The sequence below is a fragment of the Apodemus sylvaticus genome, chromosome 22, assembly GCF_947179515.1.
Source record: "Apodemus sylvaticus chromosome 22, mApoSyl1.1, whole genome shotgun sequence".
Classification (NCBI taxonomy): domain Eukaryota; kingdom Metazoa; phylum Chordata; class Mammalia; order Rodentia; family Muridae; genus Apodemus; species Apodemus sylvaticus.
Genome location: NC_067493.1, coordinates 32,541,499 through 32,556,600, shown reverse-complemented (window position 1 = coordinate 32,556,600; position 15,102 = coordinate 32,541,499). Strand labels below are relative to the sequence as shown.

At 51.4% G+C, this 15,102-nt stretch overlaps 1 protein-coding gene across 2 annotated transcripts in view; it reads right to left on the bottom strand.

The window, feature by feature from the left end:
- The window catches only part of Col26a1 (collagen type XXVI alpha 1 chain), a 143,321-nt gene that overhangs the window by 20,886 nt on the left and 107,333 nt on the right, over positions 1-15,102 (bottom strand). For both annotated transcript variants that reach the window (XM_052168716.1, XM_052168717.1), the window contains exon 4: positions 362-423. In XM_052168716.1, coding sequence (XP_052024676.1) covers positions 362-423 — 62 coding nt within the window. The remainder of the gene's footprint in view (positions 1-361; positions 424-15,102) is intronic.

The window sequence follows — 15,102 nt, the reverse complement described above, 5'->3', positions numbered from 1 at the left end:
GCAGTCCCTCCTCCAAGTTTCTTACTATAAGTTCCCCTGTGCCCAGTCCCGAGCAGGTCCTTAACTGGGAAGAGCAGCTTTGGAGAGACGGTGACCGACTTCGGTAACCCAGCCTCCCAGCATGCCTTGGGAGGACAGTACCCTCCACTGGCCACTCCCTGAGGATCTCATCTCCCTCTTCCTATCTCAGGAGGCTGGTCCATCTGAGGCTACACAGAGCCACGACGACCCAGTAGTTCTCAATGCCCGAGACCAGGCTGGCTCCTTGCCACGGGATTTTCTTCAGCCATATCCAGTGCGTGCCTCACGACCCTCCATCCCCACTCACTGTCGGTTCCCCAGGCCACCAAGCCGATCTAACCTTGGCCTCCAGGGTGGTCAGCCGCTCACTCATGTCGCTAAGCCGGGTACAGTTCATACATTCTGAAAAAAAGAGAAAGAGAGAAAACAACGTGAAGGTACAGTATGGATAGATGCGCAGGAGAGGGAGGCCAGGCGCCAGGATATCTGTGAGGGGACAGCCAGGCAAGAAATTTCTAAGTAATTTTTGCCTGGAAAACTCCTATCCACCCATCAGAACCTTATCCTTGAGGCCCACTCTCCTTTTTTTGCAACCTGCTGTGCCTGCGCCACAGCTACCGCCTGGGTTGGGAGGTCGAAAGGCTGCATGGTGGCTGCTATGTGCTGAGACCCAGACAGGAAGGAAGACAGAAATGAGCAACTCTATCCCATCTGGGGACTGGGGGAGGTGGGGTGACAAGGTGGCCAGCACTGGGTCCTCACACTGGGGGGGAGGGGGGCCTGGGAGATGAGTTTGGCAGTATCCGGAAGCCTGTGGGTGGCTGACAGAGCCTCAGGAAGGTGAAAACCAGGTTTGCAGGTTTTAAGGCTCCTTCTGCGGACTAGGAGAGGGCTCAGCTTGTAGGGCCCTTGCCGGGCACGCGTGAAGCCCTGGCTTCTACCTCCAGCACTGAAAACCAGGTGTGGTCCAGGCCTGGGGTCCCAGCACGAGGGGTGGAGGCAGCAGGTACATTTAAGGTCACCCCAGTTATGGATCAGGTTCGAGGCCAGCCTTTGATACAGAAGACCCTGTCTAAAAACAACCCCCCACCCCACCTCACCCCCACCCTCTGGTCTGTGCATAGCGACTCATAGCGATTCCAGTACTTAAAAGGCTGAGCAGGAGGACCACTGAGAATTCCAGGCTAGCCTGGCCTACAGAACAACTTCCAGGCCAGATTGGGCTGCACAGCTACCTCTCTCTCTCTCTCTCTCTCTCTCTCTCTCTCTCTCACACACACACACACACACACACACACACAGCCACCAGTCACAACGCTCCCCCAGGCCCTCACCTCCTCTGGACTTTAATTGTCTGTTTACGTCTGTCTCCCCAGACCAAAGCTCTTTAATGTGGAAAGGAGACGTTCAAAGACACTCTGGAGAGCTTTGATCGCTTTAGACCCCTAGGCCTGTCTCTCAGCCCCTCTCTCTGTTCTTTACCCAGTTCAAAGCCTGGATTTGCAGGAACCTCCTTCTGGAGAAACAGATGCCCTGAGCCTTGGGAGGCTTTGCTGTCTGACTCCAGGGCCTTGGACAGAGACTGCTGCTGAGAGGATGTGCAAGCGGCCTCCAGGAGGGGTGCAGAGGGGTGCAGAGGGGTGCAGAGGGGTGCAGAGGGGTGCAGAGGGGTGCAGAGGGGTGCAGAGGGGTGCAAGAGGGGTGCAGAGGGGTGCAGAGGGGTGCAGAGGGGTGCAGAGGGGTGCAGAGGGGTGCGGGCAGTCCTGGTGGAATGAGTGTTAGGTCCAGTCCGGAGTGGGGTGGGGCGCAAGAGGATGGAAAGTTCAAGGCCAGCCTGGGCTATATAAGCCTCCATCTCCAAGAAGTAAAGGCTGGCGAAGTGGCTCAGTGTGCAAGCAGGAGGCCCTGAGTTCAAATCCCCAGAACTTTTGTAAAAGCCAGGTGCAGGGCCAATGGGTTGGCACAGCAGCTAAGGGTGCGTTCTGCCAAGCCCGGTGACCTGGGTTTAAACACCGGGATTTACACATTCACAGGAGAAAACCAACTTCTACAAGTTGTCCTTTGACTTCTGTACGCACACATATGTGCACACGCAAATAAATAAAATGTAAAGAAAAAAAAAAGGCATGGTGCGGAGGTGTTGTAATCCCAGCAGCCTCAGTACTGTGGGGACCATAGCCCACTCACGAAACGGTTCAGTGAGAGACCCTGCCTCAAGAGAGTAAGGCAGGGGGGTGACAGAACCGGACGTCTGATGACTTCCGCTCGCCTCTGAAAGCATATGCGAAGGTGCACGAACCCGCACACACGCGTGAACACGTGTCACATGCATGCACATGCACTGAAATAAAACAAAATAAGAATAGCAAAAAAATATAGCAAAAAGAAGACGAGCAAAAATGAGAAGGCGCGCGGTGGGGGGGGGGGATTTGGGCATGCGCAGTGAGAAGAGGAATGGAGCAAGCGGTCACGTGACTCTGTGTCAGCCTTTGAGCTCTTGGCTTAAGGGAAAGGGTTAGGGGAGGACGGAGAGCTGTGTGTAATTAAGCAGTTCCGGTCACGGTGGGGTCTGGTTGGTGGCTCTCTGGTTATGCGAAGCGGTCCAAAGGAAGCTCTTGTTGCTTGAGGAGATATTGAGGGGAACAGTGGATAACTGTTTGTGGGGACTCAGGGCCTTCGTCCCACTTTTTTTCTGGAATTCAAGGTGACTGTAGGTTTATGTTTTTTTTTAAAGATTTATTTTATTTTCAATTATGTGTGTGTGTGTGTGTGTGTGTGTGTGTGTGTGTCTATGTGTCTATGCATGTGAGTGCAGGTGCCAACAGAGGCCAGAAGAGGGCGCCATATCTCCTGGAGCTGGAGTTACAGGCAGTTGTAACATGAGTTCTTGGAACTGAACTCTGTCTTTTACGAGGATGGCAAGCGCTCCTAACCACTGAGCCATCGCTCCAGCCCCATGACTACGGGTTCACAGTGACTGGAGCCTCTGCGTGGTCTGGAACAGGAGGGTGCAGATGCTGACAGTAAGGTGCCCCGTGACTATAATCTCACCCTTCACTGTGGACGGTAATAAGCCAGCTCAGCAGGTATCACCAAGTTTTAGATGGATGTCCCTGAGTGATAAATGGACCTCCGAGCAGAGGGAGCAGCTGACCCAGAGTAAAGGATGGAAGTGAGATAAAGGCAGAGATACCAGGCCTCCAGCCTGCTTGTACTTAGTAGACCTGGGTGAGGAGTCTGTGCTTTTTAGCAAATGAAGTCCCAAGTATCCAACTGTTGCTTTGTCTTGTTTTGGGGATACTGAGGGTTGGACTAGAGTAAGTGCTCTACCATAGAGATATGTAATATATACTCCAGCCCCTCCCTGGGGGATTCTAGGCAGGGCTCTACCACTGAGCCACGCCCCAGCCCCTCCCTGGGGGATTCTAGGCAGGGGCTCCACCACTGAGCCACGCCCCCAGCCCCTCATTGGAGGAGTCTAGGCAGGGGCTCTACCACAGAGCCACGCCCCCAGCCCCTCATTGGAGGAGTCTAGGCAGGGGCTCTACCCCTGAACTACATTCGTAGCTCCTTGTTGCAGGTTGGAGGAAGGCTTCTAGGCAAGTGTTCTACCACTGGGCCCCAGCCCCAGGTCTCTTTTTACACTGTGTTTTGAAACAAGGTCTCGCTAAGTTGCTCAGGTTAGTCTTGAACTCATTCTGTAGTCCAGTCTGGTCTACAACTTTGCACCCCTGGCCTCAGGCTCCAGAGTGGCTCGAGTGACAGGCAGGCGTGTGCCACCTGGCTCAGTCCTAAGTGTCTGTTACAGCAGGATTATGAGAACAGGTGAGTCGGGCTGCCCTCCATCCCCACTCCTACCCTCCAGGCTCAAAGTAAAAACCACTTAGCGAGAACAATGGCACCCGGCCCACCTCCCGCTCCCAGCCCTGTGTGACTCATGGGAAGGAACTATATGTCTTGCATGGAGCGCTCCCCGCATCACACACACACACACACACACACACTCCCTCCCTCCTACCCCAGGCTGCTCCACATCAGTGGTTTATAAACAAGTTTTAGGAACAAGAACTCTCTTTCCCCTCTCCATAAAACCCTGTCATTCTGATACATAAAACAGATTAAAGCCGGAAGGGTAAACACTGAATATTAACACAAGGAGAGGAATGAAGAATGTGTACAGTATCCGAGGTGGGAACCAGACAGGACTTTACAAAGGAAAAGCAAGAGGGGGAGGTGGTTTTTCCTGGTTAAACATGGTAGATTAAATGCACATGTTCCCCAGAGGGGAACTAGAGGTAAAGGGGGAAAAGTCACAGAGAGAAAAGGCAGAGGTTATCTCAGCAGATGCCTGCGCCTTAAGCGTCTCATGAGGCCGGATGCAGTCAGGGCCTCTGTCTCATCCTTGGAAACCAGGAGGCAGGAGGTCACGGCCATTAGACCCTGCTGCGGTTGGAGCAGAGAGCGAAGGGTCCTGTCAGGGATGGGCCCAGCCAATGGGGCTGAAGCTATCTTCAGGGAGAGCATACGAATGCATGTTAGTGTGTATGTAAATAAACAAGGTCTGCAGCATGGAGGGAAGGAACGGGGCGGGGGGGGGGGGGGCCGGGGAGAGGGGAAGAACGGGGTGGGGAGGGAGGAACGGGGTGGGGGGGGGAGGAACGGGGTGGGGGGGTGCAGAGGACTCCGGTGTCCCTTAACAGGATGGGCAAGAACCAAGGAGCACAGGACCATCTGTCTACCACTCCAGCCTTGTCTTGGGTCCTCTTCAGCCAATCCTCATCCATCCCATCCTGAAGTCCCATGCCCACCCATCCATTCCCCGCCTACCCTTAACAAATTCCCCACGTACCCCTAATTCCCCACGCACCCCAACTCATGCTCCACCTACCCTTAACCCATGCTTCACCCACCCCACCCCACCCCGGCCCATCCCCCACCCGCCCCAGCCCATCCCCCACCCATCTCCCACATTCTCACCTACCCATCCCCTACTTATTCCCCAGACATCTCCCCACCTTTCTCCCACACCTCAGCCCCCATCCATCTCCACCCTTGTCTCCTATTGCCCCTGCCTGCCTATCTGCCTACTCTTCCCATGCCCATCCCCCATGCGTTCTTCCCCATTATCCTCTTCCGCCCCCACATCTCCACCCACTTCCTCCTCCCATCCTTCATCCGTTCTCCAGTGTGTCTTCCTTAGCCCTGCCTGCCTGTCCCACCATCTCCTGTTGCCCACGCTCACCCTAACTCCCAACCCTCTCCCTACAAGACCCCCCCCCCCATAGCTCCCGACCCTCCTCCCCCAGGCTCTGCTGTCTATGTGGAGTTGACAGCTCTAACGGCTGTGGCGGGCTGTGGCTCAGCAGGACAGTGCGTATCTGTAGGGACTCTTTGGTGTCCGGCAGCCTCAGGACAACTGGGACTTTTATTTTTTTGTGTGTGTGGGGGCAGGGTTCTGCGTTGTCTAGTCTGGCCTTGAACTCATTATGAGGCCAAGGATGACTGTGAACAACTCCCCGCCTCTACCTCCTAAGTGCTGGGACTAAAAGCATGCATCGCCACACCCTGCTTGGCCTGTGTTACAAAGTGATTTTCACCTTGAGCCTTGGCACTCCCTTCCCAGACGAGGAGGTCCCCACCCCACCCCAGGGGGCCACCACCACCAACAGCCAGAAGGCCACAGTGGGCCTGGCGTGGGGTAAGCTAGTGCCTTGGCTAGTGATCTGGGCAAATGACATGTTCCAGAGGCTTCTAAAGGTTTCTAGGGGCTGTTTCCAGGGTCCGGAGCTACAAATAAGATCCTTGGCCAGGGCAGCTGAGGGAGGGAACCTTAGGGTCTGCAGGGACCTGTTTCTGGAAATGTGTTAGGCCCAACCCAGTCTGCTCTGGCTTTTCTGTTTGGCAGGTGCACAGTGGCTTGGCCCTTGGAAGATACCGGGTGGGTGAGGTATGTCCCACTTTCCAGCCTCAGGGAGGGCGTCTTAGAGGCCCAACCATCTTGGACACCCCGTGGTACCAGTCTGAGCAGGCCTTGCACATCTGGTTGGTTTATAGCTCCCCTGGAATATGTCGCCAACAGGCAGTTAAAGCCAGTTTGTTTAACTTGTTCTAATTACTGAGCAGCGTAGGTGGAGCTGGTCCTGTCCCCTGGCTCTGGGACCGGCCCAACGACGCATCTGCCTTGCTCTGGGCCTCGGTAGCCCTAAGTAAGATGCAGGCCTCAACTCTGGGGATTCTGAAAGATTTTAGACCATCCCGAATATTCCACAAGGCAGGCCAAGAGGAAAGGACTTGCCCAGCACCTAGAACATAGATAATCTGCTGATCTCCATGAGCTATAGTGCTCCAGGCAGGGCTGGGGAGGTGCTCTCTCAGGAAAGTGCCTGCCTTACAGCATGGCACTGTAGATCAACCCCCCAGGGGCCACCTAAAAAGACAAGCGTGAAGGTGGAGCCCATCTATGGGCCTCGGGGGCGGACTGGGCACCTAGCTTACCAAGCTTGCTATGTTCCAGGCCGATGAGAAACTTAGTCTCAAAAAATAAAGTGGATGCCGGGCGGTGGTGGTGCACGCCTGTAATCCCAGCACTCTGAGAGGCAGAGGCAGGAGGATTTCTGAGTTTGAGGCCAGCCTGGTCTACAGAGTGAGTTCCAGGACAGCCAGGGCTATACAGAGAAACCCTGTCTTGAAAAAAACCAAATCCAAAAAAACAAACAAATAAATAAATAAAGTGGCCCATTGTGGCTCACGCTGGGAGACGGCGAGGTAGAGGCAGGAGGATTGTAAGTTTTCAGGCTAGCCAGGGGACTAGCAAGATGGCTTACTGGCTAAAGGTTGTTTACCTTTTCAATTCCCAGAATCTAAAATAAGGAGGAAGGAGAGCCTATAGACTTGTCATCTGACCTCCACTTGATCTCTAGTCCCTCCCTAGAGGGAGAGGGAGAGGGACGGGGAGGGGAGAAGGGAGGGGGAGACTAGGTGGCTAAGCATGGTAGCACACATGTAGTGGCTATTCCTGGTTGTCAACTTGGCTATATCTGGAATGAACTACAATCTAGAATTGGAAGGCTCACCTATGATCCTAATTTGGAGGCTCAGAGATATAAGTTTCTGACCTGGATCTTGGCATGGAGATCTTGAAGCATAGTGGCTATGAATTCTGGAAGATTAAGACAAGGAGATCTCTGAGTTCAAGATCAGCTACATCCTCTGCTGGAGATCTATATAAGGACATTGGAAGAAGGAAGACTCATTCTTCCTTGCTTGCTTGCCTCCTGGAACTGAGCAACTGCTAGATCCTTGGACTTCCATTCACAGCTGCTGCTGACCATTGTTGGGGAGTTGAACGGACTATAGACTGTAAATCATCGACAAATTCCCTAACTATATACAGATTGCCCATATGTTCTTTGACTCTAGAGGACCCAGACTAATACAACACTCCTATAATTCCAGGACAGAACAATTACTGCAAATTGAAGTTAGCCTGGGCTACAAAGTATGTTCAAGGCCAGCCTGGACTACATAGTATGTTCAAGGCCAGCCTGAGCTACATACTGAGACCCTGGACATCAGTTGCCCCACCTGTAAAAAGGGGTTCACATTGGATTAAATCCAGGGCCTTGAGCAGACTGCTGAGGTCCCCCTTCACCTTTAGCTTCTCACTAACACACTGGCTACCCACCCATAGCAAGATAGGAGTGGGCGGGTCCTTTTGCTACCTGCTGGTGGTGGCTGTACTCTCAGAGCTCAGCCCTCACCTCCTGCATGAGGCTGGATTCCTGAGGGTGGGCTCTGAGAAGGGCTTTGATGATAAGGTAGGAGTTGGCTACAGGAGGGAGTTTAAAAAGACAGCAGAAGTTTACTCTGAGGTGTTAGTCATAGACCCCCAATGGGCCCTCTGTGGAGAGGGTAACAGGAACAGGCAGCCTAGAGGGGCCTAGTTTCCCCAGCCTGAGGGTCAGCAGAAGGTAGAGCGGCCTGTCTTAGTTCCCATATATCAGCCTTCATCACCTTGCTGCATGGAGCCTGCTGTGCCCAGCCCAGGAGACTAGCTGTTGCTGCCAGCCACACAATAGTGAAGTGACTCCTTCCTCCTCCTCCTCCTCCTCCTCCTCCTCCTCCTCCTCCTCCTCCTCTTCCTCCTCCTTCCTTTCCCCCCCCCCTCCTTCCCACTCCTCCACGGAGTCTCTGAGGACTTCCCTCTATTGGTCATCCTTGCTGAACAACTTCCATGGCCCTCAGGAAAAAGCCCAAGTCCTGGCCAGGATTACTGCCCCTGCAGCTCCTCCCAGCCCTCAGCACCCTAAGGACGCCATGAAGCTGAGGAGCTGGACTGCGCCCCTTCCCCCCGGCTCACACTCCCTACAGCTGGGCCACATCACCATTCGGGCCACCACACTTCTCACTGGGACAAGCCTCTTACAGGTGAGTCACGACCCCCACAGTTAATGCCACACCCCCTCTTACGTGGACACGCCCTTCCTGCTTGGCCCCGCCCCCTCCACTGGGCAGACACTCCCTCTGGCTAAGCCTTATTCCTTCCATTAGCATAAGCGCCCTCAACACCCAGCCATATCTCCTTCAGCTGAGCCTCACACCTAGGATTTACCTCCTATAGCCAGGCCATACCTTCTTCCTTTGAATCACAGTCCCTCCAGCTGTCCACCCCTTAGAGCTGTCCCTCCCACTGGGACATGCGCTCTTACAGTTAGGTCATACGCAGCCGGGCGGTGGTGGCGCACGCCTGTAATCCCAGCACTCTGGGAGGCAGAGGCAGGCGGATTTCTGAGTTTGAGGCCAGCCTGGTCTACAGAGTGAGTTCCAGGACAGCCAGGGCTACACAGAGAAACCCTGTCTCGAAAACAAGCAAACAAACAAACAAACAAACAAAACCCAGTTAGGTCACATGCTCTTTCAGATGAGCCATGCCCCATCTAATAGAACATGCTGTCTACAGCTGGGCCACATCTCTTCCCATGGTATCACACCCCTCCTGCTGGCCACACCTCCTTTCAGCGTAGCCAAACCCCTCCCCTTCAACTAAGCCACGCCCCATTCAATAGAGCCGCACCTCATTCTACCAAGCCACACCCCTCAGCTATGCCATGGCCCTTCTCTCTGGACCATACTCCATCCATCCAATCTAATCAGTCCTTCCCACATAGCTTATAGTTCTTCTTCGGGTGGCGTCATGTGATCTATTCTGAGTCTTCCAGTCATGGGAACATGCTTTCCTGCCTCTTCCCTTGGTTCACAGTTCATCTTCATTCTCAGAAACGTCAGCTCCGGCTCAAGTAGAAAGACGCCATTGCCAAGAGGGGAGCAACACAGCCTTAGGCGGTTGTCTGGACACAGAATAGCTTCCTTCATCCATTGTCAAAGCTCTAGGGAGAGGAAAGCCTCGGGACAAACGCTAGGCTGCGCTGTGCGCACGTGGTCTGCGCTGGCGGAAGGGTGTGAAGAGAGAAGGTTCCCACTGGCTACACTTGCTAAGGCAGGAATCCTCACGCTAATAAACCAACACTTGTCCAGCAGGTGGCTCCCAGGAAAGGCAGCAAGGGCTCTGCCGCAGTAAGATTCCTTCCTGGGGAACCCCAGCAGCCCGAGAAAGCTGACCTGCAGGAGTCATGACTGGGCAAGGCAGGACCTTCGCACAGAGAAGCCCCAAGTTTTAAGGGGACAAACCTGGCATGCCCAACGACCATTTGACACATAAATATGAGACACAAGGACCAGGAGAGAAGAACACAAATTCAGAACAGAGCATGAGTAAACAGAAGAGAACAAACAAAAATAAAAACCCAAACGAGCTGGAGAGTTGGCGCAGTGGCTAAGAGCACACACTGCTCTTCCAGAGGTCCTGAGTTCAAATCCCAGCAACCACATGGTGGCTGACTACCATCTGTAATGAGATCTGATGCCCTCTTCTGGTATGTGTGAAAACAGCTACAGGGTATGTACATACAATAAATAAATCTTCAAACAAACAAACAAACAAACAAACAAAGAGTCCTCCAAAACCCTAAAGCAAAAATCACGGTGTTTTCAGTTTATTCAGTACCCTTAGAGAGTTATGAGATACTGTATCCCTGTTGTGACTGATTTTTACACTTATTTGCTCTGTGTGTGCATCTGGGTGTGTGGGCACATGTGCTGCATACGTGTGGCGGTCAGAGGATGACTAGCAGGAGTCTGTTCTTTCCATGTATGTCCCAGTGACTGAACTCAGGTTCTCAGGCTTAGTGGCAAGCACCTTCACCCAGTGAGCCAACCCACAGGCCCTGAGCTTGGCAGGACCTATGATCACCTGGGAGTCAGACATCTGCATCTGCCTGTCGGGGATTATCATGGCTACGTTAACAGAGGTGGAAAGGCTCGCACTGAGCTCAGATGAGACTGCTCCCTGGGCAGGAATCCAGACTGTATAAAAGAGCCGGTGAACTGAGCACTGGAAGATTCATTGCTGTCCCATGCAGGTGGGATATAAACCAGTGGATTCAAGTTCCTGCTACCTTGACTTCTCTCCCATGATGTACCTCCAGTTTAAAAAAAAACACAGACCCAACACCCCAAACAACCTTTTTCCCCCAAGTTGCTTTTGTTGTGACATTTTATTACATCAAGAGAACAAAAGTGCACATTCAGAAGTGAAAATTTTAAAAAGCTGACAGAAAATTCAATAAAGGATTGAAATATAGGAATATGTTTACAACATTGTAAGGGGAAAGTGTGAAAATTGAAGAGAGAGAGAGAGAAACAAATCTTTTAAAAGGCATATAATCACAAAAAATTAGACTCTAGGAGGTAGAAAATAATAAATGTTTTCAAAGATAAAATGAAGTCTGTGGGAAATGTTAGGATTCAGGTTAGTGTTGGAATCCTAAACAGCACGAAATAGGTGGAGCGGGAAGTGGAAGCCACCAGTGTTCTTTTGAGAAAGATAATTTTCTGTCTAAGATCCTATACCCAGCACAACTATCACAAAAGATCTGAGCCTGCAATGAAGACCTTGGTTTTAGACATGCACATTCTAAACATGTACTCATACCCCACATGCCTTCTCTCAGAAAGATGGTAAAGCATGAACATCACCCAGAGAGCAAACTAGAGAGAAGAAAACACAAAACATGAATATGTAAAAATATGCAAAAATATGCACCACCACCCACCACCACCCCCGGGGAGTTCAACATGGCTTTGAACTCCAGAGCCAAGGATGAACTAACTAATCCTCCTGCCTAGGTGCTGGAATTACAGGTGGGTGCCACCAGGTGTGGTTTCTGCAAGGCTGGGATGACAGTGCTGGGGGTGTGTGCTAGGTAAGTCATCTACCAACTGAGCTACATCCTGGCACACACTTCCCTTTTTAAAAAGCTTAAAGCCTTGAAGAACTGACTTTCCCCCGTATATGATACAATTTGAAAATGCTGGTTCTGGTGTTGCATTTAAACCCAGAGCTTCACGTGGGCTTTGTGTGTATCCTCCACACCCCAGCCCAATGACACAACTGCAGTTTTTAAATGGGAAAAAATCAGTGCTATATAAAGAGATGGACAAAATTGGATCTGCATGCTGTTTGTAATTATATAAAAGATGGATAGCCAGGGATGGAAGAAGAGGAGGACAGACAGAAATAGTTGCATTGAAGTGGGCAAGTTTCCCCCTTGTTTTTATAGAACTTCTGGGTGATGTAACATCTTGGCTCAGGCTGCTGATCTAAAAATAGGGTTGGCCATCTCTACCTCCTTAGAGTTGCTGTATGGGCTGGGGGAAGCCAGGGGACAAGGGGTGTCTAATATCCCCCATTTCCCCCTCTTATCCCCCTTTTCCTGACTCTCTCCCCCTTTCCCTCTCTCTCTCCGTCCCTCCTTCCCCCTTTTCTCTTTCTAAAACAGGGTGTCAATATGTGGGCCTGGCTGGCCTGAAATTCACTATATAAACCAGGCTAGCCTTGAACTCAGAGATTTCCCTGACATCTTTTCCCCTAATTATGTGTATGTGTCAGATTCCCCTAGAACTGAAGTTATAGGCCATTATGAGCCACTTAGTGTAGGCCTTGGGAACGGAGCTCAGGCCCCTCAGTGGGTGTGGGAGGGCCCAGCCTGCTCTGGGTGCCAGGATGCCCTGAGAAAGGCAGTGGAGCATAAGCCCAAGAACAAGCCAGCGAGCATCCTTCCTCCATGGACTCTGCTCAGTCCCTGCCTCTGGGTTCCTGCTTGAGGTCCCTTCATGAGGGAACTGCAAAGTGTGTAAACTGAAATAAAACATCCCTCCCCAAGTTGCTTTTGGTCATGGTGTTTATCATAGCAATAGAAACCAGACTTGAGCAAGCAGTATGACACACTCCTAATCATATGTCTCCCCTCCTCTTCCTCCTCTTCCTCCTCCTTCTCTCTCTCTCCCTCCCTCTCCCCTCCTCCCCTTCTCCTCCTTCTTCCTCTCTCTCTCTCTCTCTCTCTCTCTTTCCCACCATTTGCTTTTTGAGACAGAGTCACATTGTGTAGGCCAGGTTGACCTTGAACTCTTGCAGTTGAGAATGACACTAGCCACGCCCTCTTCACACAGCACTGGTGACGGATGCCAGAGCCTCTTACACCTCAAACAAGGACTCTACCCATGGAGCTGCAGCTCCTGGACTTTGACTCTTGCCTCGGCCCCTGAGATGCAAACCCAGGTGACCAGGATTCAAATACCCAGTCCGAGTTCCAACTCTGAGCTCCTGATCTGGAGACTTCCATTGTGGGCGGGGCTACTGACACTCTGAGGGCATCTGCCTGCTCGAGTGGATCTGGTGGCTTCTGACTCCACGTTGAAGAAGGAACGTGGTAGGCTTCTAATGGACAACCGTGGCGTCCTACTTAGAGTTACTACTGCTGTGATGAAACGCATAACCAGAAGCAAGTTGGAGAGAAAAAGGTTTACTCTGCTTACACTTCCACATCACTGTTGATTATTGAAGGAAGTCAGGACAGGACTCACACAGGTCAGGAACCTAGAGGCAGGAGCTGATGCAAAGGCCATGGAGGAGTGCTGCTTACTGGCTTGCTCCCTGTGTCTTGCTCAGCCTGCTTTCTTATAGAACCCAGGACCACCAGCCCAGGGATGGCCCCACCCACAATGGATTGGGCCCGCCCACAATGGGTTGGCCCCACCCACAATAGGCTGCATCCTCTGCCCTCGGTCACTAATTTAAAAAAATGCCCTTCAGTGCTGCCTATAGCTGGATGCTAATGGAGGCATTTTCTCAACTGAGGTTCCCTCCTTTCAGATGACTCTAGCTCGTATCAAGTTGACACAAAACTAGCCAGGACACATGGGGGACTGGGGCTACAGCTCAACAAGTAGAGTGCTCACCCAGCATTGAGAAAGTCCTTGACTCCATTCCCACTTGGGAGGCAGAGACAGGAGGATCAGAAGTTCAAAGTTATTGACTACTGGGAAGGTTTAGGGACAACCTGGGTTATATGAGACCCTGTCTCAATCAAAACTAGAGGGTAGGGAGATAGCTCTATCTAAAGTCTGTGTTGTCCAAATGTGGGGAATTTGATGTGCCACGCCCACATAAAAAGTCACACACTGGTGATTATAGTTCCAGCATTGGGGGAGGCAGACCGGACGTCCCCAGAGCTCATTGGTCAGACAGTCTAGCCTACTTTGTAAGCCCCAGGCTACCGAGAGACCCTGTCTCAGAAAGCAAACATGAATGGCATCTGAGAAATAACAGTATATGAAATAAAAAGATAAAGATAAAAAAATAAACCAAGAGGCTGGAGAGAAGAGGCACAGCAGGGCTCTGGCCGAGGACCTGGGTTCTAGTCTCGTGACCGGCATGGTGACTCAGAACTGTTCCTAACTCCAGTTCTAGGGGGCATGATGCTCTCTTCTGGCCTCCTCAGGCAGCACACACACATGGTGCACATATATGCATACAAACATTCCTACACGTAAAATGAAAATAAATTTATAAAAACTGAAGTGGACAGCAGCGGAGGTTGATCTCTGGCCTCCACAGCACGCACGCACACACACACACACACACACACACACGCCAACATGCACACAAGCAAACATCCTCACACCAACATGATCACACAAACATGTGCACACACCCACAGGCGCACACACCAACATGCACTAAAGCCAACATCCTCACATCAACATACCCACACTACCATGCTCACATGCCAATATGGACACACCAACACACACATATAATACCAGGCTTGCACACCAATATGTGCACACATACATCAACACACACACACCAACAGGCAAAATAACATTTTCATTCCTTACGTTGTGTATATCAAGTATTGTGAACCACAGCTGACGCCACGGAAATGAAACATTAACTAATGCATTTGAATAGATGATCTTCAAATACCCAATGACCGTATGAAAGGCTCGAGTTCATGATCTATAACTGACAAATGCAAAAATTAAATAGATGAACGGAATGTTCCGGGGGAGGGTCGGAGCATCTGGGAACCTCACACCTCACAGGCAGTGCACAGTCACTTTTGAATTATTTAATGTCTTATGTACTTAGTATTTGTGTAGGAACTGTGTGTGTGTGCCTGTGATAGCACGAATGTGGAGCTCAGAGGACACCTTACACGAGTCCGTGCTCTCCTACCCTGTGTGTCTGGGGATTGAAACCACATCACCAGACTTGGTGGCAAACACCTTTACCCACCGAGCCATCTCACCAGCTCATGGTGCAACCACTGTTAAAATTAACTTTCTGACCAGGGCTGGCGAGATGGCTCAGCAGGTAAGAGCACTGACTGCTCTTCCAAAGGTCCTGAGTTCAAATCTCAGCAACCACATGGTGGCTCAAAACTATGTGTAATGGGATCTGATGCTCTCTTCTGGTGTGTCTGAAGACAGCTATAGTGTACTCACATATAATAATAAATTAATCTTTGGGCTGGAGCGATCAGGGACTGAGTGAGCAAGGTTAAACAGAACAGGCGGGGCTGACCAGAGCGAGGAGAGGTCCTAAATTCAATTCCCAGCAACAACACGAAGGCTCACAAACATTTGTACAGCTACAGTGTATTCGTATATACATGAAGA